The following is a 26,921-nucleotide window of genomic DNA, read 5'->3' on the forward strand; positions in this document are numbered from 1 at the left end:
TGGAAAATTGCTTTATCCTTACGGCAAAAAATGGGCTTGTCACTAAGGAGTAAAGAGCTGGGGACTATGAAGGCGAGGGAAGAAAGAAAAACTCACTGTCATGGTCCTGGAACCAGTCCATGACTTCATGACCCTTGTGGCTTGGTGCATTGCTCTGCTGAAAGTGTCCTCCTGCTGTAAGGCAAACAGCTGCCATGAAGGAATGACCTTCAGCCACAGTGCTAAGGTAAGCCCAACTGTTCAGATGTCTACAGGCATCGAAAGACCCAGGGTGCGCCAACAATACATTCCCCAAAACCACTACTTCATCTCCTCTGCTTGCACCTGACATGAAGGGACCATTGATTCATGCTGCTTGTTCTAGATTATGACCCTCATATCAGTATGGTGCAACAAAAAATCTGGATTCATCTGACCAGGCGATCTTTGCCCTCTGAAGTCTAAAGGCCCATTTACATGCAACGATTATCGCTCAAAATTTGTTCAAACGATGTCTTTTGAGCGATAATCATTGTGTGTAAATGTTACCATCATTTGCCTTTCGGCTAAATGATGATTTTTAGTTCAGCATAAAAACAATCCTTCAGCTGGCCAGCTGATGGCAGGGACTGCACGCTGTGATTCTCCCTGGGAGTGCTGATAACATTGTTTTCAGCTGCAGTCCCACGGAAGAACAATGGAGCTGTATGCAGATAACAAACCACCCACTGTTCTCTGCATACAGAGAATGGAGCCTCGTTTACATGCAAATGAAGCTAATAAGCTACTCATGGGAATTAGTACCCATTAGTGTGTTATGCAAAATAATCGCTCAAACTGTCATTCTCCCTATCTTTTGAACGAATTTTGAGCTATAATCGTTCAAAAGATAGGTTTTGCATGAACTGCTAATGGACACTAATGTCCATTAGTAGCTTATCGCCTTCATTTGCATGTAAATGAGCCTCCAGGAGCTCTATGCAGAGAACAGCTCCTTTGTTCTGCCACGGGGCTGCAAGCTGAATACAATGTATTCAGCGCTCCCATGGAGAATACAGTACCATGGACAGCAAACACAGCATGCACTCTTTTATCTTCTCTCCAGCTGAACAATGGATTTTACGCGTGTCTAAAAATCATCGTTCAGCCAAACAGTGAAAGATGGGATCATTTACACACGATTATCGCTCAAACGATGGCTTTTGAGCAAATTTTAATCGATAATCGTTGCGTGTAAATGGGCCTTTAGACAGCAATAATGCTGGAACTAGTCGTCTGCCGTTGTAGCCCATCCGTGCTAAGGAGCATCAAATTTGTGTTGGCTGGAGCTCCAGCATTGTTTTCAGCTCCAATTTCCTTGATTGTTCCCTGCTAGTTCATCAGAAAGATTACTGATCTTCTATGACTCCTTTCGTAGGCTAATTGTTTACGTCCACAGGATCCCCTTTTGCAAGATTTTTTTTCCCGACCACAGCATTCTTGTAATACTCTACACACCACTGCATGAGAAAACCCTCCAAGTTTGGCAGTGGAGTCCTGTCCCCAACTAGTCTAGCACCGATGACCAGGTCCTGTTGGAAGTTGGTCCGATTGCTGTATTTTCCAATTCTTTCACTTGTCGCTGATTAGCTGCAGATTTTGTCGTAGATCTGCAGCAGATTTCACCCCTTCAATTTGAATTAAATTGGAGGGGTGCATTCTGCTGCAGATCTGTGACAAAATCCGCAACCAATCAGCGAGGTGTGAGCGCACCCTTAACCCTTTCCAATCCAATTTGTATCCAGGTTTTCCTAGGGGGTTACTCTTTTTCTGCCGTTATACAACAGCGCTATCTGCTGGCTAAAGCCAGTACTGCATGAGGTGACACATTGGATAGGCTCTGATAACAGATGGGCTGGCAATATACAGCAAGAGAACCCCGACGGATGTCTTCCAACATCGGAGCTGTACAGCCTTAAATCATAATGTCTTCAGAGGTCAGACAGTGGATTGGAGAGGGCCAATGTGGATTCACAGTGGAGCTGAACCACAGAAAAGATGCTCACTCCTGGGGCACGGGTCTAATTATCATACAGGGAAGCTCCAATCGCGAAAGGGCTGGCGTCTCTAATGAAGTGGCCATTCATTCCGTGTCTCTTTTTTTTTCTTCTTCTACCCGTAAAGCTTTTGAATAGACTTCTGTCCACGTATTAACACTGTAAAATAAGTGCATGCGTGATATTTGTAATCCTAAAGGTTTGCCGTGAAGTAATCCAGTGCTTGTTCCAGTGTAAGACAACCCCGTGGGCACCTTATGGGAACACTTGCAGTAGGCATCTGATGTGGCAAGGCCCAGGTCTGGACGGAGCTCCGGTTAGGGTTTGCCATAAAGGACCTGACGACATTATTTCCATTCGCAGCCTCTCGTTATAATGCGGCCGCTTCGTGGTTTCAGATTTTCTTATAATTTTTCCTAACCACGGGGGACAGAATTGTTGTGCAAGACATAATCTGCTGGCTGCTGACAAGTAGATGAGAAGGGAGCAGCGGGGCCGGTACACGGCTCATAGATCGCAAATGAATAAGTAATAATGTATAATCACAGCAGACCTTCGCTAGATGTCTACTCCACTCCTCACATCTGCAGAGCATCGATCACACCAGAGGTTTGCGTGTATCTCAGCCTGACTACTGACTTTCTTTGGTAGTAGTCGCCTGTGCAGGTTGTACTGCTGCACTTTATCACACAGTTATTGCCCATTGACTTAAAGAGGTTATCTAGTTGTAGACTACTGATAGCTACCTTTTTAGGATAGGCCATTACTTTCCAACACTCCTGCTGGTTAGCTGCTCCCTGGTTCAGTGTGTTAATGCACTGAGATGCTTTCTGCAGAAAGTAGACAGCTTCGTTCTTACTGCAGTGGCCATGCTTGGAATTACAGGCCATTCTCATTAGTGGGAAATTTGCCTGTAATGGCCAATACAGTGAGAACGGAGCAGTCTGATTTCCTGTAGAAGTCTGCTCAGTGTGCATGTCCACTAGCCCAGAGAGTTGCTGATTGGTAGGGGTTCCGGAAAGTGGAACCCTACAGACACCATTAATAATTTACAACTGGACAATCCTTTGAGGGAAGGTCAATCATTTTATTATGCGGTCTCGTTTAACCCCTTAAGGACCAGGCTGTTTTGTACCTCAAGGACCAGACGCTTTTTAGGGATTTTACCCATGTGGTGGTTTAACTGCTCTATTTTTTTTTTTCCCTTCAGCTGCCAAAATAGTTTTTGCTGCGTTTCCCCCCCCCCCCCCCTTCCCCCGTAACATATTGGGTTATTTTTTTAAATCTTTTTCTTTTATTTATACTATATAATATAACATTTATTTTCTGTAACTTTGTTTTACTTATTTATGCAATTATTATTATTTTTGTTTTACTATGTCCCCCATGACCTCATATAAGACCTCTAGGGGACATTCATATGTGTGTTTTTTTTTTTTTTTTTATTACACACTTTTCCACTGTAGCTGAGACATCCATAGAAGCCTCAGTTATAGGGAAAAGCATCCCCCTGTAGTGACAAGAGTCACTGGCAGAGCTGATCAGGGTCTGCTACCACCCTGTAGCTCTGCTGTAGCAGGGTATCCCAATGTGACCGCCGGATTGCGTAGTGGAAGAAACCCGTCCACTTTCACTTTTTAGTACATAGCGCTCAAGTGCTTTTTACTAGGAAAAGGAGAAGGCAGAATGGGTTAAAACCCACTTCTCCCTCCTGCTCCAGGTTATCAGCTGTGACTAACAGCTGACAACCTGACCTGCTTCTGCTTGATTGCAGAAGCAGGGGCTTTAATCTTGCACCCTAGTTTTACTATCCGGCAGGATTAAAGCCCCGGACCAAGTGCTGTATATTTACTGTGCTTGGTCCTTAATGGGTTAAGGACAGGCCCCTTTGACTCTGCTCAGATTTTATTAGACCCCTTTTCACATCTGCACTTTTTTCTTTCTGCTGTTGTGTCCTGTGAGACGAACAATGACAATATCGGAACCGCTGGATCCCGCACATGCCGGACATGAATGTTGTCAGGTCGACCCCAATGATTATAATGAGGTCTGTACGGTTTACGGCATGCCGGATAAAATTGCACAGCATGCTGCGCTATTCTGTCCAGGCTTTTTATGCCAGATCTGAGCAACATCAGAAATAAGACAACATCCTCCACGAAGGTCAATCGATTGTGTACTTAGAATGTTGTGCACTTCCAGTGATAGAAATCTCTGCATAGTGCCAGAGGGGTCCAAGCTCTCCACAGAGCTCTCTAATTCTGTAAAGTAGTAGTAGTCCAATATGACAAGGGATGAGTGCACGTTATATAGGGACCGCATTTACATGATGCCCAGAGTTAGATATGACATGCCAAGAGTGCTCCCTATGCATTCCTCGAACCGGAGGGTATGTTGTTTGGGGGGCGTAGTATACTACTCTGTATATTTAGATGCTAGTGCAACATTAAGTGAGCTCATTCCTCTTTATCCATACAGCTATACGCCGGCTCCCGACTAGACTCTCAGATCCCCTAAAGAAACGAACAACCCCCTTTATACAAACCCCACATTTGTACCTGTGCAGATTTCCATTAATATAGACTAGCCAAAAATGTAATTGATGCCGCAGGTTAGATGTATTGATACCGCTTCTCAATCCTGTGCTTCTCTTGACTTCCGGCATTGTCTGTGGCTGCGCCTGTGAGGGAAAAAGTGAGCAGGAACAAAAAGTGTAATTCTTAAAAGGCTGCTTTGCCATCTCTTCCGGGAATCTGGGCAACGTCCCTAAGGCTAATTTCACATGAGCAAGTGCGATATCGGGCCCTGAAACTCGGCTAGATATCGCACTCGGTAACCTGCGGATTCGAGGCGTTTTTGTGTCAAGGCCTTTGGCTGACATGGGAACCAAATGGTAACTTATGGTTGCATTCCAGGGTGCCAATGTGTGACAAAAAGAGCCCCCTCCTCCTGTCATCTGCTTACATGCTGCAGTTGCTATTGATTGTGGCATGTAAGGGGCTAAATGCCAGGATCTGAGGTTTCTCCTCTCTGGGCAGTTAGAGCAGGAGCCTGGCTGTCAGTAGCCCGCCAAGCCACCGCCTTAAAGACACGTTATGGTTTTAAAGCCCATTAGTGAGGTCAGTAAAAAAGGCGAATTGGTCGTTACTGAAGGGTTAAGCTTTGGCACATTTTTGTGACCAGATTGCGGTTCTGGAGAGGCCAACTGATGTCTTTGCTTATTCTCTCTACACGCCTAACTTGAGTTACTGTAGTAATTGCCATTCTACTTTCCATCCAACTCTTAAAGGGCCCTGACCGAACTAGTGACCTAGTAACTTCAGCAAAATCAAGTATCTCTCACAATGGCCGTCCAAAGGTGTCGGGTCCACTAAGACCCTCGCACTACCTGATATTTCTTTACATGTAATTATATTGTTGTAATTCCCAAACAATCTACACCGACTCCTTCGGGAATGATGACTTGCTTGTTGCTCCTGTGTTTCGGTGAACTTGTGTCCTTCCCCGCCCCGGCCGGTCTGCTCATATGTAATAACATCCAGTGATTTCATTCTTGGGGGCTCATTAGCTCCTTATTACGTTGGAAGGATTTCTTTCCTGCTCCTATAATTGTATCATTTTGCTCATTTAATTATAAGGCTTCTGTTTCTCTTCTTGTGAAATGATTAAGTACTTGAACTCGCGGTTCAGGTACGTGGAGTTTGTTCTGATAGATTCATTTGTTTCTCCGATGGTCGGAGAATGCGCCAAGAAGATTTAGGAAGGCTTGTGTGTAGTAAGGGAGAAGCATTCGAAGTGTTATATAGGCGGAGAGAGGGGAGATCTGTAATGATGTGGGAGCTGAAGAGCCCGTTCTATTCCCAAAACTAACTGGCCTCTATGCCATCTCGCCCCTACACACATAGTACTGCCTAGTCAGTAATGTAGCCATAGATACATCATTGATGAAAGCTCTGATAGTGCTGCCTCCCCCTCTCTCCTAGTAAATAATGTAGGCACAGATAGTGCTGCCTTACTGTCTCTTCGGGCATTTTTATATGGGGTGACTGGTGGGTGCTTAAGCTCCTAACAGCCATCCCAAGGATTAACGCTTCCATGCTTTTACACAGGAGTGAAAATCGCTCACTGAATGGGCTCTGAGCGCACCGGAGATCTCTTCTGGCCTCCATTCATAGTATGCAGGCAGTCGCTCTTAGATGAGGGCTTAAACGGGCCTACAGTCACTTGGTTTTTAGCTCGCTTGCCCTGTCGGGTACTGTGTTTACACAAGACAACAGTTGCCTGTAGTCCCTCTTTTAAACACTCACTCAAGTGACTGTCTGCCCACGTAAAATTACCCTTCGTCAATGGTGTAGGTGTCAGACAGATGGATGTAGATCTGCCTTGTCCCACACCGGTTCGGCTGTAGGTTATCTGAGGTGGAAACACTCGGTTTTCACACTTAACCCACCAAAATGGGATACCGGCTTCGCTGCGTGGTCCTCAAGCCATTACAAGTCCTGGTTGTGTGGCTGCTGACTGGGCCAAGGTGTGGGGTACCTGCAGGTCCGAACAGGGGCGTAGTCAGGAAACAAGCTGCAGTCAGGGCTGGGGCATAAACTAGGTGGAAGCTGATGATAAGGGCAAAGTCCACACACACAGCCGAGGTCATGGTCAAAACCAGTCGTACACTGAACTGGGGCTTTATCACAAGGACTATGAGACCAATTGCTTAGGTATCCTCCATTAGGATCTGAGCTGGAAAACCCCTTTAAAACAAGTCTGTGCAGCATGGAGAGGCAGTCTGTTTAGAACTTCCTGTGACTCCATGTAGTTGACTATTGGTGACCCAAATAGAAACCGGGTAGCCTGCAGAAACGCAGCCGACACCGGAGCTGCAGAGTATACATTACAAATTGTACTATGCGTATACGGACGCTGTAGTGGAGTTGGCCTTTACCATGTGTACAGGTATGCAAATAATGAACACCCTGAGTAAGAATCCTCTGTAAATGGTTACTTAGTAAACCCCCAATCACATGTCCGCTGGGGTCCGCATTCCTCCGTAATGTGTAATTTGGTTTTACCGTGATGCCATTATTCAGTAATCTCACAGAGCCCAATGCTGCTCTCGCTGTAATTAGAATATTACTTTAAATAGGCATGAGCCATTTTTAAGTATTTTTCTCTTCTTTTTTTTTTGCGGGGGTGGGTAGGGGTATTATAATTGGAAGAAAGTAGTCATGTTTTCTTTTTAATTTTTAACCCTGTACAACCCTTTTAAAAGTGAATTGGAGGTTCTGCCACACACGTTCCCATTTGTCTGTTTCTTACACCCTACGTCCCCTTCAGTGCCCGAGCCATCAGGATCATCCATCGGAATACTCCTTTAATGATTGGCAGGCATCACCCCCTCAGAAGAGAGCACAAAGTGAGGAGCAGCCATGACGGCACTCAGGAGGGGTCAGCAGTTGTTGTGCACCGATAGTCTGTACACAGGCTGCATTCTGCTGTAATGCTCACGATTATTGCCAGAGTTGGCCTAAAGTTTCTAATTGATCTGATAATTCACGTGTCGGCGGCTCTCAGCGCTGCTTGTAAAACATCTCAAGTGCTCATAAATGTACCTTGTTTACTGAGTGTAGCATTCACTTCACTTGTGTTTTAAGGTCATGTTTGGTCGTGATGACATGTCCTTTGTACTTCACTGCCATATTGTTATATTACTGGATTGCTGCTCCCTTGTAGTGAATGGAAAATTACAACAGAATATAGTACTTATATTCTTGTACATGGGGGGGGGGCAGTATTATAGTAGTTATATTTTTGTACATAGGGGCAGTATTATAGTACTTATATTCTTGTACATAGGATCAGTATTATAGTAGTTATATTCTTGTACATAGGGGGCAGTATTATAGTAGTTATATTCTTGTACATAGGAGGCAGTATTATAGTAGTTATATTCTTGTACATAGGGGGCAGTATTATAGTAGTTATATTCTTGTACATAGGGGCAGTATTATAGTAGTTATATTCTTGTACATAGAGGCAGTATTATAGTAGTTATATTCTTGTACATAGGGGCAGTATTATAGTAGGTATATTCTTGTACATAGGGGCAGTATTATAGTAGTTATATTCCTGTACATAGAGGCAGTATTATAGTAGTTATATTATTGTACATAGAGGCAGTATTATAGTAGTTATATTCTTGTACATAGGGGCAGTATTATAGTAGGTATATTCTTGTACATAGGGGCAGTATTATAGTAGTTATATTCCTGTACATAGAGGCAGTATTATAGTAGTTATATTCTTGTACACAGGGGGCAGTGTTATAGTAGTTATATTCCTGTACATAGGAGCAGTATTATAGTAGTTATATTCCTGTACATAGGGGGCAGTATTATAGTAGTTATATTCCTGTACATAGGGGGCAGTATTATAGTAGTTATATTCCTGTACATAGGGGGCAGTATTATAGTAGTTATATTCTTGTACATAGGGGGCAGTATTATAGTAGTTATATTCTTGTACACAGGGGGCAGTGTTATAGTAGTTATATTCCTGTACATAGGAGCAGTATTATAGTAGTTATATTCCTGTACATAGGGGGCAGTATTATAGTAGTTATATTCCTGTACATAGGGGGCAGTATTATAGTAGTTATATTCTTGTACATAGGGGGCAGTATTATAGTAGTTATATTCTTGTACATAGGGGGCAGTATTATAGTAGTTATATTCTTGTACATAGGGGGCAGTATTATAGTAGTTATAGTCTTGTACATAGGGGGCAGTATTATAGTAGTTATATTTCTGTACATAGGGGGCAGTATTATAGTAGTTATATTCCTGTACATAGGGGCAGTATTATAGTAGTTATATTCTTGTACATAGGAGGCAGTATTATAGTAGTTATATTCTTGTACATAGAGGCAGTATTATAGTAGTTATATTCTTGTACATAGGGGCAGTATTATAGTAGTTATTCTTGTACACAGGGGGCAGTATTATAGTAGTTATATTCTTGTACACAGGGGGCAGTATTATAGTAGTTATATTCTTGTACACAGGGGGCAGTATTATAGTAGTTCTATTCTTGTACATAGGGGGCAGTATTATAGTAGTTCTATTCTTGTACATAGGAGCAGTATTATAGTAGTTCTATTCCTGTACATAGGGGGCAGTATTATAGTAGTTATATTCCTGTACATAGGGGGCAGTATTATAGTAGTTATATTCCTGTACATAGGGGGCAGTATTATAGTAGTTATATTCCTGTACATAGGGGGCAGTATTATAGTAGTTATATTCTTGTACATAGGGGCAGTATTATAGTAGGTATATTCTTGTACATAGGGGCAGTATTATAGTAGTTATATTCCTGTACATAGAGGCAGTATTATAGTAGTTATATTCTTGTACATAGAGGCAGTATTATAGTAGTTATATTCTTGTACATAGGGGCAGTATTATAGTAGGTATATTCTTGTACATAGGGGCAGTATTATAGTAGTTATATTCCTGTACATAGAGGCAGTATTATAGTAGTTATATTCTTGTACACAGGGGGCAGTGTTATAGTAGTTATATTCCTGTACATAGGAGCAGTATTATAGTAGTTATATTCCTGTACATAGGGGGCAGTATTATAGTAGTTATATTCCTGTACATAGGGGGCAGTATTATAGTAGTTATATTCCTGTACATAGGGGGCAGTATTATAGTAGTTATATTCTTGTACATAGGGGGCAGTATTATAGTAGTTATATTCTTGTACATAGGGGGCAGTATTATAGTAGTTATATTCTTGTACATAGGGGGCAGTATTATAGTAGTTATATTCTTGTACATAGGGGGCAGTATTATAGTAGTTATAGTCTTGTACATAGGGGGCAGTATTATAGTAGTTATATTTCTGTACATAGGGGGCAGTATTATAGTAGTTATATTCCTGTACATAGGGGCAGTATTATAGTAGTTATATTCTTGTACATAGGAGGCAGTATTATAGTAGTTATATTCTTGTACATAGAGGCAGTATTATAGTAGTTATATTCTTGTACATAGGGGCAGTATTATAGTAGTTATTCTTGTACACAGGGGGCAGTATTATAGTAGTTATATTCTTGTACACAGGGGGCAGTATTATAGTAGTTATATTCTTGTACACAGGGGGCAGTATTATAGTAGTTCTATTCTTGTACATAGGGGGCAGTATTATAGTAGTTCTATTCTTGTACATAGGAGCAGTATTATAGTAGTTCTATTCCTGTACATAGGGGGCAGTATTATAGTAGTTATATTCCTGTACATAGGGGGCAGTATTATAGTAGTTATATTCCTGTACATAGGGGGCAGTATTATAGTAGTTATATTCCTGTACATAGGGGGCAGTATTATAGTAGTTATATTCTTGTACATAGGGGCAGTATTATAGTAGGTATATTCTTGTACATAGGGGCAGTATTATAGTAGTTATATTCCTGTACATAGAGGCAGTATTATAGTAGTTATATTCTTGTACATAGAGGCAGTATTATAGTAGTTATATTCTTGTACATAGGGGCAGTATTATAGTAGGTATATTCTTGTACATAGGGGCAGTATTATAGTAGTTATATTCCTGTACATAGAGGCAGTATTATAGTAGTTATATTCTTGTACACAGGGGGCAGTGTTATAGTAGTTATATTCCTGTACATAGGAGCAGTATTATAGTAGTTATATTCCTGTACATAGGGGGCAGTATTATAGTAGTTATATTCCTGTACATAGGGGGCAGTATTATAGTAGTTATATTCCTGTACATAGGGGGCAGTATTATAGTAGTTATATTCTTGTACATAGGGGGCAGTATTATAGTAGTTATATTCTTGTACATAGGGGGCAGTATTATAGTAGTTATATTCTTGTACATAGGGGGCAGTATTATAGTAGTTATATTCTTGTACATAGGGGGCAGTATTATAGTAGTTATAGTCTTGTACATAGGGGGCAGTATTATAGTAGTTATATTTCTGTACATAGGGGGCAGTATTATAGTAGTTATATTCCTGTACATAGGGGCAGTATTATAGTAGTTATATTCTTGTACATAGGAGGCAGTATTATAGTAGTTATATTCTTGTACATAGAGGCAGTATTATAGTAGTTATATTCTTGTACATAGGGGCAGTATTATAGTAGTTATTCTTGTACACAGGGGGCAGTATTATAGTAGTTATATTCTTGTACATAGGGGGCAGTATTATAGTAGTTATATTCTTGTACATAGGGGACAGTATTATAGCAGCTATATTCTTGTACATAGGGGACAGTATTATAGCAGCTATATTCTTGTACGTAGATGGCAGTATTATAGCAGCTATATTCTTGTACGTAGATGGCAGTATTATAGCAGCTATATTCTTGTACATAGGGGACAGTATTATAGCAGCTATATTCTTGTACATAGGGGACAGTATTATAGCAGCTATATTCTTGTACGTAGGGGACAGTATTATAGCAGCTATATTCTTGTACGTAGAGGGCAGTATTATAGCAGCTATATTCTTGTACGTAGAGGGCAGTATTATAGCAGCTATATTCTTGTACGTAGAGGGCAGTATTATAGCAGCTATATTCTTGTACGTAGAGGGCAGTATTATAGCAATTATATTGTACGTAGAGGGCAGTATTATAGTAGTTATATTCTTGTACATAGTGGACAGTATTATAGTAGTTATATTCTTGTACATAGGGGGCAGTATTATAAGAGTTATAGTCTTGGACATAGGATGGGCAGTATTATAGTAGTTATGTTCTTGGACGTAGTGGCAGTATTATAGGAGTTATAGTCTTAGACTTAGGAGGGACAGTATTATAGCCGTTCTTGTTAATGGAGGGAAGTATTATAGCTGTAGTTATACTCTTGTACATAGGAGGACCGTATTATAGTAGTTCTATTCTTGAATGTATGTTAGCAAGAGGTAGAGATTGCAGGATCAAGACTACAAAGGATTTATTGTAGTCTGTTGCCATGGACGCACATGAATCTGCACAGGAGCTATACACACTAAATAATACATTTTTAATGAGGACATTTGCAGAGTTGCTCTGTTATTCAGTTGAGATGCAGTGATGTGATAAAACATTTTTTATGAAGGAGGGAATTAACTATGTAGAATTTGATGTATTTTTTTAAACTAGGCTAGTTTGCTGAAAAATGTGACACATTGTATGTAAGCAGCAACGTTGCTGAGCGGCTGGAATAGTTTCCCAGTGCTGGCACAACATTGCTTTGGGAATTGAAGAGACAGAGCAAAGATTAATTAAGAACGGCAATGTTACCCAAGGTTAACAAATAAGTGGTCTTTCGTCTGTGATTCGGTCGCCTGATGGGAAATCTAATTCATAGCAAAGCCTTTTTCACTTGGACATTGAAAGAGATTTGAGGATTTGTAAGTACTCTGCAAACTCGGGTTTGACTGCAGTTAAAGGGGCACTCCTATCTATAAAGTGACGGCATAGCACTAGGGTATTGCAGCACTTTATAATTGGTGGGGGCCCGTATAGATCCTAAGAATAAAGAAACTGCAGCCCCTTCACTGGCTTTTTCCTGAACAGGGTGGCCAGGAGCTGTAGGAAAAAACTTGGAAACTGAGATATGAGTTGCTGATTGTGGGGGTCTTCGCTTTATAAAGTGACTTTTAGCTGCTTTAATGGAAAGCCCACAACAATGTTCTTTCTCTGTCACAGGAACAAATAATGCTTTGTTCACATCTACATTGTCACTTCTGTTTATCACACGTGCCACATCTGTCATAGGGCTGATCTCGTAGGCGTCCGGCAGACCCCGTTGACCCGGTTGGGCAGCACTTTTCTTGCAGCCAACTCTTATTGATAGAATGACCAGCGGAGTCTCCAAAACCGCTTTACTGTATGAAGACCACACCAAAAAGATCCTGATCTGTCCGCTTCCCAGAGAGACATCGATGGAATAGGTATTGCAGTGTATTGCTGTTGCACATTATATCCTGTTGCAGTTTATCCTCCAGTCTTAATGTATAGTCCACTTTGTTGCCGGCATTCTTTTTCGATTCTGTTAAACTTTTTTAGTTACTAAGCAACACCACAAAAGCCGGCATAGAAGACTGAAGGCTCCCTAGATTAAACCCAGAAGCAAAAAAACTTCATAATTCCTTTTGTTTTGGTCATTAATGCTGCATTGAAATGCTAATAGATTTTACTCCTCATCTTCCCTTATTGTGTAATAGTCGTCTTTACAATGGCAGAACAAATGTCAGCGCTAATGTAATGATGTAAGAAGCGGCTGGTGCTTGTATGTAGGATTATAGTAAACTGCATAATGGGAAGGTGTTTAACAATAGCCGCAGGGCATCACAAATCACGGGGGGAGATAATATGCAGGCCATACGATATATAGAATATCAAACAGAAGAAAAGCAAACCGGACTGTAGGACTTATAAATATATATATTTATTACATATAGAAAAGTCCTACAAAGAAAAACCACAGAAATACACAAACGTGTAAAGCCCAATGCACACAGGGCGTCCGCTTCTGGATCCCGCAACAAATACTGCCCATAGGACATGCTGAGCAAAAACGCTTTTCCATGCCCCCAAGTGGAAATAAACTATGATTTTCTGCTCGCGGTGGGGAAAATCGCAGCATGTCCTATTCTAGTGCGAAGCTCGCATGGACGCCGGCTGTCACATGGCGGATCCACGTCATCGCCAGCACGGATCTCTGCACTGCATAAGCTCCGGGGCGCGCCGGCCGGCACATCCGCAGAGTGGAGAGAAGACAAGACAGGTATGCGCGAGGGTCAATGTTGGGGCAAAGGGTCTGGTTTTGCTGCGATATCTCTGAATCCGACCCGGCCGTGTGCATTCAGCCAAAAACGCATTTAATCTAAAAAGTTCCCCAGAGAATGATATGAGTTCCTGAGAGCATAATACAAATCCAAATAGATGTACATCACTAGAGATGTCCAGGGCAATAGCCATCGATGTATCTGCAGTATAACCCCCATCCAGGAGGAGAGAGTAAAGGGCATGTCCCAGATAATGCTAAGCTTTTTAAATATCTATTAATGGTATAAGGCTCCCCAGAGGTCCACCACAGTGTGGGGAGTAGACCCTGACGGACGTTTCTGACCAACCTTCTTTAGAGGTGTACTGCCATCCTTAAATAGTGTCCAGGTAGTTGAACACGCCTGTCAGTAATCCACACACCTTGGAAATCGCACGGACGGTGTCCATTGCAATCACTGGAAGCTGTCCGATCCGCGTCATAGCTGGCGCGACAGCACATCATACCCTGCACTGTGCATGCACGCTGGCGCGATGGTCGAGACCCTTTCGGTGCATCCGGACAGGTGAGTATAGGCCTGTTGAGACACACAGATGATCGCTCAAAAGATGGCTTTTGAGCGATCATTTTGCATAATCTGCTAATTGGTACTAATGTCTATTAGTACCAATTAGTATAGTGTGAGCTGCCGAGAGCTGAATTTATTCAGAGGATCGCCTGCTGTTCTTCGAATAAGTTCTCTTTGTTCTGTCGGCGGGGCTGACCGCTGAGAACAGCGGAGACAATGCAATCAGCTGTCCTGCTTATCAGCTGTTCTGCTAAACAATGGATTTCAAGCGGAACTGAAGGCGGTCGTTTGGCAGAAAACTGAAAGATGGGCACATTTAGACACAATTATCGTTCAAAAGACGGCTTTTGAGCGATAATCATTGTGTCTAAATGGGCCTTATGTGTCTCTGGGCATGAGGCCTAAAGTGTAGATATTTAAGTGTAAATAAAACCTATGATACGTGTTACTGCAATATAATACAAGAGATAAATGAGACTTCTGGAGATAGACAACTGATTGCACTTGAGTATTTCCGTCAGCCCTGTTAAAATGAGTGGAGTGGTACTACGCGTACATGACTGCCACAGGTGAATGCAGTGAGACCACAGCAACAGAAGAGGGGTGGGAGGGACACAGTACCCTTCTTCTCAAGATCATTGGCGTCTCAGTGGGGAGACCCTCACAATCATTCCTTTTATAACCTATCCTGTAGATGGGTTATAAGAAGTTTTTGGAGCAACCACTTTAAGTGATCCTCTGGTGTCGGGATATAATTTTTGGCCAAGGATCAGAGGGGTTAGTTCTATTATCTACCACTGTCCCTTGGATGCACCAGTTCCCAAGCACCGTTTTTCGTCTTTAAAGATGGCTGCTGTAATCGTCTAACTACCCAATGCACACTGTACATCAGTAGTCCAAAACACTTTGTCTCAAGGTTTTGTCTTTGGGTCTGGTGGGTCACTTTAAAGAGCATAAAAGCTGTATCTCAGGTAATTGGGCTTCGCAGTCTGGGGGAATGCACTCTGTTGATGGTGAAGCTAGGATGTTGGAGTTTATTGGGTAGAGGGGACTCGGAATCACTGGAAGGTTGACCTACAGTTTTGGGTTGAATTTCTTTTTTTTTTTTTTTTTTTTAGAAGTCACGTGTCGATCTCCTCGGAGTCTATTTGAAACTAGTCAATGTGGAAGGAGCAGTCTACTTTGAGTAATGATGTGATGGTTCTCTAATTCTCTATTGTTGGGTATTTGGTAAAATAATCCTCTTAGATTGAAATCTAATTATTTCTATGATCTCTTTGTCCAAGGCCCATTTCCACTGTTAGAAACATTCTGCTATTTTTTTTTTTACCACAGGGCATTTCTCTTTGGGAAAGATGGAAATCCAAATAAGCGCAACATTCATAACGAGAGTTCTATGCACTTGCTCTGTATGGGATCCCACCTCATGATCTCAGAAGGTGCTTTGGATCACCGCTTACCCCGGCTTTCAGATGATGATCGCAAGAGATCCGAAAGTTTGAAGATGATCCTAAAGTGGAAAGGGGCAAAGCTTGATCATGGGGAATATGAGAGGGCTGCTCTTGATGCTACTGACAACAAGAAGAACACCCCCTTGCACTATGCCTCTGCCTCAGGGATGAAAACGTGTGTAGAGGTAAGCATATACTTCTTAAAGCCTTTGATAGGGACCAAAAAGTCTAGTTCTAAATTTTGAAATGGAGACCTTCACAGCCTAATAACAATTGGACTTTAATGACTGTAAATGCAACACCAGAAAGCAAAAAGGTGCCCCTGGGTCATACCAGGTAACTCCCAATAGTGAAGTGAACCAAGAAAGTTTCCCTAGGTCAGCAATAGACCCAAGTTTATGACTCCATGTTTTATTATTAAAATGGGGTCATAACCTTGGGTCTGTTGTCTTAGGGCAACTTTCTTTTTTTCACTTCACTTTTCAGTAAATGTGGCTCAGTGGTTAGCACTGTTGCTTTGCAGTTCAAATCTCATTAAGGACAACCTCTGCATGGACTTTGAAATACTCTTGGCCAGACTTGAACCTAGAACTCAAGCGTTACAGGACAGCATATTCTTGCAGTGCTAACAACTGACCCACTACACGTCATATTCCTTCTCCAGAGGAAGAGAAGGAGAAGACAAACAATAAACATAGAGTATACAAACTCCATGCAGATGTTTTCCTTTGTTAGAATTGAATCTCGAACCCCAGCGCTACTTGGTAACCGGGCTAGCCACTTTTTCCTTCTTTCCTCCTGCTTGTACATGCTCTGGAGGAGACGGCAATAATCTTCTCATCTCCTCCTCCTCCTCCTTTACCTTAAACTCTGGGGAAGGAGGAAAAAGAAGAAAGGGAACAAAGAAGGAGAATGAAGGAAAAGCATAGTGGCTCAGTTATTAGCACTGTTGCCTTGCAGTTCTGGAATTCTAAGTTTAAATCTGACCAAGGGGAACATCTTATGGTGTTTTTCAAAGTCCATGCGGATTATGTCCTTGATGAGATGTGAACCTGGGACCCCAGCACCACATGGCTAATTACTAATCCACATTAATTAAAGAGGCAACACCACCGTTCAGCCTGCATTATGGGAATTATAACTTTACATCGATTTTGCTAAAAATTGAGTCAGGCTAACTTGATCCAATTTTGCAAAAATCAGGCCAGTTTCGTCACCCGGCTGATCATGGTGCGCAACACTAGTGGAGATATCTGAGGTGGAATCTTTATTATACTCATGTTTTCCCATGATTAAGGTAATCCATCATAATGGTGGTAGAAGTGATCCTACTCAGTAATCTACCAGGTGTTATTAGAGTGGCATCTGAACAGCTTGATGGGCATTTGGCAAATCTTGTATTTCAAACTTGCAGTAATTTCTTTAGTGGGTCGACAAACTCCCAAATCCATCAGCCTTTGCCACCCAACAATAGTCAAGTGATCTTTGATCACTTATTGGGCAGCTTCTCCTACATTTTCCAGAAATTGGCAAAGAACTCCTAGAACTGCCACTTCTCTATTGTTGCTGGTTTGTGAGGATCTCCAACGTTTCAACGAGCCCATTAATTACATAGGATCTTGGTTGGGAAAACGTTGACCTATGTTTGTGGCCACCTCCCAACCATGGATGCAAACCCCCAGTATAGCAATTCAGTTATATGAATGATCAGGCAATATGCGAGTCTTCTCAGGACAAAGCAACGTCTCCAGGAGCCAGTGTTCACTCAAGAGCGGAGGTCATTCCATTTGACCGTGATGATCTGTTGGAAACCAAAAAACATTATTCTAGGGTTTCTCTTGTACGTGGCCACCAATATATCCATGTATGCCAGTAGCACATGGTGGTGGGTCCAAACCTTGGGTGCTCTGAGAGAAGACTCAGATCATCACATAGTTGGTAAATTTCTCTTTGCATTCAGTCTCTTGCACTATACTATCGTCACTCAGTTTTTGGATTTGTAAACCACGTCAGACTCTGTATATTACATTTACAACTTGAGTAGACGAATTAACAAATTGATCATCTCCCTCTTTTTGCTGTGGGGAACCCCTAAAAAAGTATTTATCATCCTGGGAAACCCCTACAGCTATCCATATCATTGTTACTGTCTTGAAGGGACCCTCTAGGTTCCAGGGAGCCAAGTGCTTCCATTAAACCTTGTTTGGGAAGTGTGCGTCGGCCTCACAACTTGGAAACCCCTCTCTCAATATAGAGATTGAGTTTGGTGATTGGGAAGCAACGCGGGTGTTGGTAGGGGTGTAGACCTCCAAGATAATGGTGACTCTAATGGGTTCTGCACAGGAAAAAAAACCAAACTTCTAGACCTTCTCTTCTACACGGGACGCTGGAGACTGATTTAATATTCTGCTGCTTTGTTGGCTGGCAGAGAGATTCCTGTTTTTCTCTTTTTATTTCTAATAAACCGACTGAGTAGTTTACACTTAAAGGGATTGTATTATTCATTTTCAGAACATTAGACATGATGTAAAGCTCTTCAAGATGATTAGAAAATGTATCTGCCATCTCTAGAAGACTCTTTAATCCAAAGTTATTGCATTTCGGTGATCGGTATTGACTTAATTAGATCTTGGCTACATCGGAGATAGATTAGAGCTGGGGATGTGGCTCTATTTGCATGAGGTTATGAATACAGCTACTGTGCAAGTGACAGGTGGCATTGCAAATTGGAAGTAAGGATTAATGGAGCACACCAAAAGGGTGAGACATCACTGCAAGGAGTAAGAAACTTGACAGTTATATAACTTGAGACAAAGTCATCGTTCCCATTTTAAAGGGGGTCTAAATTCTGCAGCGTTACGGTAATGTAGCGCAGATTCGGATTGTCTTGGCCAAAATCAATTTGGCACTGCTTAGGCTTCCTGCAAGGAAGTGTCCTGGAATAGTCACGGATTGGCGGTAGCAGCACTGATGCAGTAGTAGCTTGCTTAGGAACGGAGCTGAATGTACTTGCCAGTAGAGCAGTCAGGATCAGGACATGACAAGCCAGATGAGATTTAAGACAAAGGTCAGAGCCGGAAGTAAAGCTGGTACTAGATGAATAATCCCAAGGGCGAGGCAGAGGTGATTTCCAGAAACTAGGGCGAGGTCAGAATTGGGGTCAATCAGGAGTCAGAATCGAGAACAATAACTCAAGAAACGAGGGCCTGAAAAGGAAACTAACATCAATCAGTGGAATGATCTCCCTGGCATCTTTGGCACCGGCCACCTTGGCAACCCAACACCGCCACGCATCAGGAGAACTGCAGCCTAATAGAGATGGGCCGCCGCAGAGGACACTGCAGACCAGAAAGCGTACTTGTGCCTAGTAACTAGACAACCGTCAGCAGATGCTGCAGCCGCTCAATGGGACGCAGCGCCGGAACCTGCCGAGGTGAACAACCTGAAGCTTATAAGCATCAAAGTGCTTACAGGGTCTCTGGAAATATGTTGTAAGTAGTCGTCATGGGGGCCGAATGTTACCGGACTCTGTTATCCCACACTACAGTCAGATTACCCCGAGCCTGAAATGGCTGATAAAGGAGGACTGTAGAATGTATTAAACTGCTCAGCTAACGTGGATCAGATGGACTTTAGACGAAGGGCCTGTTCACGTTATGGCCGGGCTCACACGACCGTATGCTCACTGCATATTTCCTGCGCAGTCTTTGCAAGATTAACACTCAGTAGCAATCATCCATCTACTTTCCTTGTGCCGCTCATCGTGGCATGTTCTATAGTTGCACGTATTATGTGTGCATATGCGCCAAGATAGTGAGTGGAGATTAGCGGCATGCAGCAAGTATGCAATGGCATTGTGTACTTGCTGCCCGAAGCACGGCCGTGTGAGACCAGCCTCTGTTGGTGTATACATTGTGATATAAAAGTATTAAAACCTATTGCTTGACATACCCATAGACTAGTATTGGTAAAATGTAGTTCAAATGCGCACACTTATGACTGACCTCCTTTTATATTCATGTGTTTTGTTTTTTATTTGGTGGCATAAAATGTAATATATACATACTAGTAATTATTGGGAAATTATACTACCAGTGTATCTGGTGGCTCTGCTACATGCATGTCACACACACACAGCTCTGCTTAATGTACATCACACACAACTCTGCTACATACGTTCTTCATCCCATACAACAGGGATCACAAGCGACACCGCACTCTGGATGAAGGACCTCTGATGACATCACCAGCATGCTCCACCCCTGATCACATGACTGTGGCGTCATCACAAGTTCTTTATCTCGAGTCAGTGAGTTAGATGCTGCGCCCCTAATCACATGGCCGTGATGTCATCACAGGTCCTTCAGCCCAAGTGAGTGTGTTACATGCTCCGCCACTCACTTGGGCTGAAGTACCTGTGACGATGCCTTCGTCATGTGATCAGCGGCAGAGCATGTAACTCACAGACGAACAGGTGGTTGTTAGTATTTTGACTAGTAATCATTGGGAAATTATAGCACCAGTGTTTCTGGTGGCGCAGTGCGCCACACAGCTTTGCTACATGCACGTCACACACAGCTGAGGTACATGGGCATGTGACAGACACACACAGCTCTGCTACATGACATGCCCGTCACAGACACAGCTTTGGTACATGACATGCGCATGGTACAAACACAGCTCTTGTACATTATATGCCCGTGGAAGACACAGCTGTGCCACAGTACATACGCATGTTGCAAACTCTGCTCTGCTACATGACATGGGCGTCACAGACATAGCTTTGGTACATGACCTACACCTGACAGACATGACATGCGCATGGTACAAACACAGCTCTGCTACATTATATGCGCGTGACACAGAGCTGTGTCACAGTACATGCGCATGTTGCAAACTCAGCTCTGCTACATGACATGCGCATCACAAACACAGCTGTGCTACATGACCTACATCCATGTTGACTATACACATTACACGCACAGCACATTAGACAAACAGCCACTCGCAGCTCTACTACATTTATGCTGACTGCACACATGACACACACAGCTCTTGGATACATTGATGAGCCCCTGGTCATGTGATCCCTGGCTCCATCCACACAGGTGATCACATGACAGGGACATCATCACAGGTCCTGATACTTTATGGTGGCTTATCCAGTATACGGTACGCATATTAACTTTTTCCACCAGACGTCTGCCCTATTCAGCAATTCCAGCAACCTGATTGGTTGTTTGGCTGATTCACTGCCCCCTTTTGAGATGTGCACGAGGATAGAGTTACAGAGATGTGCACGAGAAGCACGTGCTGAGCCGTCATTGGGCAGTGAAGGGGCGGTGAATCAGCCAACCCAAACAACCAATCAGGTTGATGGAATTGCTGAATAGGGAAAACGTCTGGTGGAAAAAGTTAATATGCATACAGTACTACCAAACTCCAGATTGGCTCCTCCCACAGCACTGATGTCACCACAGGTCCTTCAGCCCGCCAGATCTCTGTGGTGGCGATAGGTAAGTGTCTCCTGTCAGGACCGCTGAGTTGTGTCTGACATAACAGCTTAGTTGTGTTCTCAGTGTGTTAGGATCTGCCTTAATTGTGCATGGGGCGGAGCTATGACATCACCTGGAAGCCGAGCTATGAGACTCACTCACATACTTAGACATGTGGTCGTTAGTAGTTTGATTTTTTACATTCTAGTGAATGGGAAATGTGAAGTTTTCCATTCTCATACATTTAACATATTTTTTGTTTTCAAATGCTTAGAAAACGCGTTTAACTACAAAAGTTTATTAAAACAGAAGGCTTTACAATGAAAAATGTTACTTGTATACGTATTTTTTAATGCATGTTTAACCCCTTGAGTGGCACGCCCGGAAATTTTCCAGGACAAGCTCCACTGCTCATAGTGACATAGCCCGGAAGATTTCCGGGCTATGTATCACTATGGGAGCTGCAGAGCACAATGCCACAAGCTGTGACAGTGTGCTCTGCCTGCACAGACCCACAGAGAACAAAGCAAGGGCTTTGAAAAACCAGCAGAAGATATTGCCGATATGTCGGCAACCTCCTGCTTTGTTTACAGGTTGCCATAGAGACCATCGGCTTGTTTACAGGTTGCCATAGAGACCATCGGCTTGTCAGAAGCAAGCCGATGGTCTCTGTAGCAGGGAGAGCTTGGTGCTTGGCTGTGAGAGGACAGCTAGGTACCAGCTCTTACAGCAGAGATCAGAGAAAACCTCCGATCTCTGCTGTGTTAACCCTTTACATGCTGCAGTCTATGTGACTGCAGCATGTAAAGGGCTGTCACTGCAGCATGTAAAGGGCTGTCACCATCGGACCCCTAGAATGTGATCAGGGGTCCTGATGGGTGCCTGTGGAAGTCCCCTAAAGGGACAAAAAAATAAAAAATTTAAAAAAAAAAGTAAAAAATTATAAAAAAAAATAATAAAAACACTTGTCTCCCTTTACTTTGTAAAAAATCAAAAATACAATCACACATGTGGTATCCATGCGTCATAATGACCCAGAGAAGGAAGTTAATACATTATTTAACCCCTAATGACATGGCCCCTTTTTTTCTTTTTTCCCCATTTCTTTTTTTCCTCCCCCCTGTTTAAAAAAATCACAACTTGTCCCGCAAAAAACAAGCCCTTATATGGCCATGTCAATGGAAAAATGGAAAAGTTATGGCTCTTGAGACGCAACTGCAAAATTAGTTGAAATTCAATGATTAGACCATTTTAAAAAACCTGCCCTGGTGGGCACGACAGGGTGGTAGGAAACCCGCCACTCAAGGGGTTAAATGTTCATTAAAACTGTCCTTTTAAACCATTTGAAGGTTATCTCTTTATTTCCTTCTTCGCCGTTAGCTGGTAGTCTATTTACCGGTGACCCTCACATCTTTCTGCCTCTTTCCCACAGCTACTCGTGAGGAGTGGAGGTAACCTTTTTTCTGAGAATGACAATAAGGACACCCCATGCGACTGTGCGGAGAAGCAGCACCACAAGGAACTGGCTCTCAAACTGGAGTCGCAGATGGTCTTTTCCCGAGACCCCGAAGCGGATGATATAGAGGCGGAGTACGCTGCGTTAGACAAGAGAGAGGTACTCGTTGCTTCCGTTTGTTCTTGTGTTGAGTTGTGCTCTTTCTTCACCTTGTTAGTAATAATAAAGATGAGGGCCATTTACACGGGACGTCCAGTGTAAATGCATGCAGAAAACTGAACGACGCTCCGTTCAGTGTAAACTTCAGTCTGTCACTTCTGAACCACTGTCTGCTTACTGTGAACGGTGGCGTGCGAAGAAGGGAGAGAACGCTTCCCGGCCGCCTCGTCTCTATGCTGGCCGTGTTGGGAGTGATGCCAGGGATACTCGCTCCTGTGTAACAGCATCGGGGCGAGCATTACTGGGGCGAGCTGCTTGACATCGTCTGACCAACAGCTCGTCCCATGTAAATGGGGCAATAATCTGGAAAGAGTCCCAAGAGTGAAGCATCCATATCAGTACACTGATGGTATGAGAATCTACAGGGTTAAAAGTCTCCATTCAGGTGTGTTTTGTAGGTCCACATAAGCGATGCTGCTAACAGTGCAAATAAGGGAGAAGGAATAAATCCTCCACAGTGCCACATATTGAAAGGCAGCATTCCTTCAAGCCAAAGTCAGACTTTTTATACAAGCCTTGTAACAATGAGCGGGAATTAAAAGCAAAGCCAGACTCCATGTACAGACAGCTGTTTCAGAGTGTTTGCCCTTCATCAGTGTAAAGTAGGAGCCTGGCTTTGCTAGTGAGAGGCCTGAGACTGGGGTCAGAAACCCTGAAACGGCTGTCTGTACATGGAATCTGGCTTTACTTTTAATTCCCGGTCATTGTTACAAGGCTTGTATAAAAAGTCTGACTTTGGCTTGAAGGAATGCTGCCTTCCAATAGGTGGCACTGTGGAGGATTTATTCCATCTCCCTTATTTTGCATATTACCCAGAGGAGCGTGCATGGCTATTTGAGTCTCCTGACCGTCTAGGCGCTCTCCCTAAGGAGAAAAGATAGCGTTTCTGGCTAACAGGGCAGGAACGGATTGATACTGCTGACGGGGTCAACATGTCACGTGACCTAGACATTCCATCCGTTCGTTCATCTGTAGCTGCTTTAGGAAGTTTTGATCGTACCGCATTAACCACAAGTCCGTCTTGACCTTTCGAATCCGTTTTGCAACACAGTTGTGCATAACATGCATGTATGTGTCTATATATTTAAAATGGTACCTAAAAGTGGACGAATTGAAACTGATATTCAGATGTAGCAATAATTAACTTGACAGTTAACGCGTTTTGATCACTTACTTACAAAACCCTACAACGCTGTAAATCGAGTTATCGCAACGCGCCAGTCACCTTTCCGATTGTTACATCTGCAAGGATTTTATTGACTTTTTTTGTAATGACGGCTGGTGATGAGCAGGTGTAACGGTAGATGATGAGTTCTAGCACCAAGATGATCGGATCGCCCACAAATCTAGTACTAAACACTTTTTGGTTCAGTATAATAGTTTTGTACCTTTTTATTCGTGTAACTACTTGCATAATGCATTCATCGCCGATTCATCGTTGTTTTCTTGTCTCTCCTCAGCCGTATGAAGGGCTGCGGCCTCAGGATTTGCGGCGGCTTAAGGACATGCTGATCGTGGAAACAGCGGACATGCTCCAGGCCCCTCTGTTCACCGCCGAGGCCCTGCTGCGAGCACATGGTAATTATACGGAGTACACTAGGGTAACCCCTGTGGGTCCAGTAGATAGAAGTATCGTCTAGAGGCCTTGTGCTTCTTGTTAGACTCCAGATCTACTGATAACGTAAGTTGGGCCGATCGCTGGAGAACGGATTCTTACCTCATTTGACTTTAGATTGGTGGTGCTTTTCGTTTGCAGGTAGCAGCAGGTTAATCTTAGATTTGCATGGTTTTTAATAGATGTGCCCGGTAAAATTCCATCGATCTAGAAAGTCTGATAATTCTATATGCAAAGTAGCCCTATGCCAGGTTAACAGGAAATATGCTTCACAGTACGACCCCTGGTGGGTCTTGGAGTTGTGTGCTGATGGCAGATACTAGACCACAGGCATATCAAGCATCTGGAAAATTAGTGGTTTGGATAACTGGAGTGAAACTGCGTGACATTGTCCCAGTGCCACCTGCTGAGTATAGACTCTTCATAAAAAGCCCAAAACCCCGTGGAGCTTCTTAGTTTCTGTACTCGGTTAGTGTGGCCTGTTGATAATTCTGTGATTTGCACTACAAGTGTGTTCACTGGTTACATCTCTCCTTTTAACTTCAAGGTTGCTGGAGGTCCTGATGGTTGGATCACCACTGCTCGGTTTATGTGCCATAAAAGTGCATTTTGGGGTAATAAACTTGAACAGGACCTGTCATGCAATAAATTCAGTGAGGTTAGCTGCATAGCTCCGCAGCTGCGGCCCCGCTGACCCTATCCTCCTTTTTTTTTTTTAAACCTATACTTTCTTTTCTCCTTTCACCTAGATGGGCTCTACTTAGGTCCAGCTCCCAACGTTGTTGATTTGTCAAGAGGGCGGTCCCCTTGACTTAAGCACAATGGGTGCTTTCCACTAAGTCCAATTATACCATTAGAGACCACCCATTTAGCACATTGAGAATGCCAGGAGTCAGACCTAGGAATAGCTCATCCGAGTGAAGGGACGTAATTATCAGTGTAAAAAATGGGGATAGGGTCAGTGGGGCTGCAGCTGCCAACTGTGCAGCTAGCCCCTGCTGATTTTATCTGATGACGCATCCTCCTAAAGCTTTGTTTGTTTGTTTTTTTTATTTATTTATTTTGCTGTATCATCACTGAAAATGTTCTCCACTTATAATTGTACTGGTAGCAGTATTCATCTGGATGCCTATGACACTATATATCCAGGTGTTGGAAGCCTCTAGATATTTGGGCGTTGCGTGACAGTATTTTTCTGGGGTCCTGCAATTACTATCTTTCTGGGCAGCCCCCGTGGCGCCGTCCTTTTCTGGGCAGCCCCCGTGGCGCCGTCCTTTTCTGGGCAGCCCCCGTGGCGCCGTCCTTTTCTGGGCGGCCCCCGTGGCGCCGTCCTTTTCTGGGCGGCCCCCGTGGGGCCGTCCTTTTCTGGGCGGCGCCGTCCTTTTCTGGGCGGCCCCCGTGGCGCCGTCCTTTTCTGGGCGGCGCCGTCCTTTTCTGGGCGGCCCCCGTGGCGCCGTCCTTTTCTGGGCGGCGCCGTCCTTTTCTGGGCGGCCCCCGTGGCGCCGTCCTTTTCTGGGCGGCGCCGTCCTTTTCTGGGCGGCGCCGTCCTTTTCTGGGCGGCCCCCGCGGCACCGTCTTTTCTGGGCGGCCCCGTCTCTTCTGGGCGGCCCCGCGGCGCCTCTAAAAAGAGATTGGTTTATTTTTAAAGAACGCTGGCAAGCTCAACAAGGGACCTACGCAGCATTGCAGCAGTGTTCACACTAGTCGCTGACCGGTATGGCTGACTGGGATGGGGTGTGCTTGATATTTACAAAGAAAACAAGTCAGGTTTTTTTGCCTTTTCTTTTTTTATTTGCTTGCAGCTTCAGAAAAATGTAATTTTAAAATCCCATGTGGGTCCCCGGAAGGTGGGCGCCACTAATGTAGGTCAGATGAACTGCGGGTTTATTGTGCTTGTAACATTCACCATTCTCCTTTCCGGCATCCGTCGGAGAGGGGTAAGGTAGGTTCCAACCTGGGATGCAGTCGCAGCTCTTATAGAACGCTGTCTGTACATTCCTGTCTCGCAGCCTGAAGCCAGTATCAGCGGAGATGAGTCAGTCCGGCGTGCGGAGTCGGCTTTTCAGACGTTGCCGTAGTGATGTTGCTGTAACCCAGTAACACAATTGGCTGCGCGGCGCCCCGTCTTTACTCGGTTGTGCAAGTCATTAGAGGAGGAATGTATTTGTTTGTGAAGCCTCGCTCATTGAGGAATGAGGATCCAGAAATGAAACGCTACTTGTGGATAAGTGCGTCTTACCAAAGATGTTATTTAGTAAACCCAAACCCTGCCTTAAAGGGGATCTCTGCTTTTGGAA

General features: G+C 43.5%; 1 protein-coding gene across 2 annotated transcripts in view; it reads left to right on the forward strand.

The window, feature by feature from the left end:
* The window catches only part of ANKIB1 (ankyrin repeat and IBR domain containing 1), a 119,001-nt gene that overhangs the window by 37,736 nt on the left and 54,344 nt on the right, over positions 1-26,921 (forward strand). For both annotated transcript variants that reach the window (XM_066585649.1, XM_066585650.1), the window contains exons 3-5: positions 15,724-16,024; positions 22,767-22,949; positions 24,470-24,587. In XM_066585649.1, the coding sequence (XP_066441746.1) occupies positions 15,724-16,024; positions 22,767-22,949; positions 24,470-24,587 (602 nt within the window). The remainder of the gene's footprint in view (positions 1-15,723; positions 16,025-22,766; positions 22,950-24,469; positions 24,588-26,921) is intronic.

The sequence above is a fragment of the Eleutherodactylus coqui genome, chromosome 12, assembly GCF_035609145.1.
Source record: "Eleutherodactylus coqui strain aEleCoq1 chromosome 12, aEleCoq1.hap1, whole genome shotgun sequence".
NCBI classification, from domain to species: domain Eukaryota; kingdom Metazoa; phylum Chordata; class Amphibia; order Anura; family Eleutherodactylidae; genus Eleutherodactylus; species Eleutherodactylus coqui.